The following is a 2,449-nucleotide window of genomic DNA, read 5'->3' on the forward strand; positions in this document are numbered from 1 at the left end:
CTGCAGCGGCGGTAAACAAGACGGCGTTGAACTCCATGCTCATGAAAGGCCCGGACCTGTTGAAGTCTTTAGTTGGAGTGCTGATTCGCTTTCGCGAGCGACCCGTAGCATTGTGTGGTGACATACGTGAAATGTATCACCAAATTCGCATTATAAAGGAAGATCAAACGCCACAAAAATTCCTTTGGCGAGGAGGCGATGTATCGAAAGAACCTGACGTTTATGTGATGCAAGTTATGACGTTTGGCGCCACATGTTCGCCCTCCCTTGCTAACTACATTAAGAACGAGAATGCGCGCCGCTTCCAGCAAGAGCATCAAGCGGCAGTCCAGGCGATTTTACGCAACACATTTGTTGATGATTGGCTGCAAAGTGTCTCTCTGGAAGACGATATGATTAAGCTGGCCACCACTGTACGTGACATCCACGCTGATGGTGGGTTTGAAATGCGGAATTGGATTTCCAACTCCAGAAAGGTTTTATTAGCACTGACCGGTCAGGAAGACCAAGCTGATAAGTACATCGAGCAGCCGGACCAACGCCACGAAAAGGTTCTTGGAATGTGGTGGTCTCCAGGGGCCGATTTGCTGCGATTCTTCGAGAAGTTTCCGAATGACGTCTTCGACGAGAGCAAAATTCTGACGAAACGACAAATTCTGAGAATTGTAATGACGGTGTTCGATCCCTTCGGACTTTTGGGATTTTTTATAATTTATGCAAAAATTTTGATGCAGGAAATATGGCGATCGGGCGTTTCGTGGGACGAACCAATTAAGTCGAAGGAGCTCGAGAAATGGTGGAGGTGGATTCGATGCTTACGCTCAATACCGGACGTGCGAATAACACGTTGTTATTCGCTTGCTAGTAGTGCAGATCACATAGAGTTGCACACGTTCGTGGACGCCAGCGTTGATGCCTACGCCGCGGCAGTCTACTTACGAGCGGAACGGAAAACCGAAATTGCCTGCAGTTTAGTTATGTCAAAAACTCGTGTTGCTCCACTTAAACCCATATCTATTCCAAGGCTTGAATTGATGGCAGCCATTCTGGGGCTGCGCCTGGCAAAGTTTGTTGGGAGTGAATTATCGTTGCATATCGATCGGAGAATATTTTGGTCAGACTCAAAGAACGTTCTGCACTGGATAAGGTCGGATGCAAGAAAATTCCAGCAGTTTGTAGCAGTGCGCATAGGAGAAATTCTGGAGGACTCTCAGGTCCACGAATGGCGATGGGTGCCTTCTTTACAAAACGTGGCCGATGAAGGTACCAAGTGGACTACTGATCCCAATTTCAGCAATGAGTCCAGATGGTTCACTGGACCCGAATTTCTGTTCCTACCGGAAGACGAGTGGCCGACAACTAAATTCGAATGTTTGGGCGAAAATTCCAACGAGTTACTTTGCCACATTGACACGGCGCAGAGAATTGCATCAACATCCACAGTAGCGAGCCCAGATCCGCAGCGTTTTAGCAAATGGGAAAATTTACGACGAGCGCAAGGGTGTGTACTAAAATTCCTACGTAGGATAACCCGGAATGGCAATCGGTCAGCGAAATTCATCAAGCTGGTGAGAACGACAGATATTAAAGATATTGAGCACGTCATCATACGCAACTGCCAAGAATCCACCTATGGCGAGGAAATTATTCGCCTTGCAAGGGGTGATGCTGTATCTCGCAGGAGTGCTATTTATAAATTCTCGCCGTATCTGGACGAAACTGGTCTGTTGCGAGTAAAGGGGCGCATCGATGCTGTGAAGGACGTTGTCTACGATATTCGCCGTCCGATTATTTTGCCGCGATACCATCAGGTAACTTATCTTATTACTGACTTTCATCATCGCAGGCTTCACCACCACCACAACGAAATTGTTGTAAATGAGATGAGGCAGCTGTATTGTATCAGCGGACTAAGAGCGCTGGTTCGAGCTACTGCTAAAAGATGTCAGCAATGCCGTAATAGACGTGCTGTACCGCACCCACCGCCAATGGGCGACCTACCACCGGAAAGGCTTGCTACCTTTTCTAGGCCGTTTGCGAATACTGGAGTGGACTACTTCGGGCCCTTAGAGATTGTAGTAGGAAGGCGTCGCGAGAAGCGGTGGGGCGTGCTATTCACTTGCCTCACGGTTCGTGCAGTGCATTTAGAGATTGCGCCGTCACTGTCTACGGATTCGTTTCTGCTTATTCTTAAACAGTTTATTGCTCGTCGTGGTGCGCCAAGATGCATTTGGTCCGACAATGGGACGAATTTCCGAGGAGCGAGCCGCGTTTTGCAAAGCGAAATAGAGCGCTTATCATCAGAGGAGTTGGAGCGTCGCTGCCCAGAAATCAAGTGGCATTTTATACCACCTGCGTCGCCACACATGGGTGGCTCTTGGGAACGGTTAATCCGCTCAGTAAAGTCCGTGCTGATGGACATCTTACCAGACACAGGTTTACGCGAGGA

The 2,449-nt window shown here is 48.5% G+C and overlaps 1 protein-coding gene across 1 annotated transcript; it reads left to right on the forward strand.

Annotated features, from left to right (window-relative positions):
• Positions 1-131: 131 nt before the first annotated feature.
• LOC108378397 (uncharacterized) lies at positions 132-2,386 on the forward strand (the record flags this gene model as incomplete). Its single annotated transcript, XM_017634696.1, has 1 exon — positions 132-2,386. A coding segment is annotated over exon 1 (2,255 nt), but the record flags the coding sequence as incomplete, so codon positions are not given.
• Positions 2,387-2,449: the final 63 nt, after the last annotated feature.

The sequence above is a fragment of the Rhagoletis zephyria genome, unplaced genomic scaffold (assembly GCF_001687245.7).
Source record: "Rhagoletis zephyria isolate East Lansing unplaced genomic scaffold, Rhagoletis_zephyria_1.1 Rzeph_scaffold_14023, whole genome shotgun sequence".
NCBI lineage: Eukaryota > Metazoa > Arthropoda > Insecta > Diptera > Tephritidae > Rhagoletis > Rhagoletis zephyria.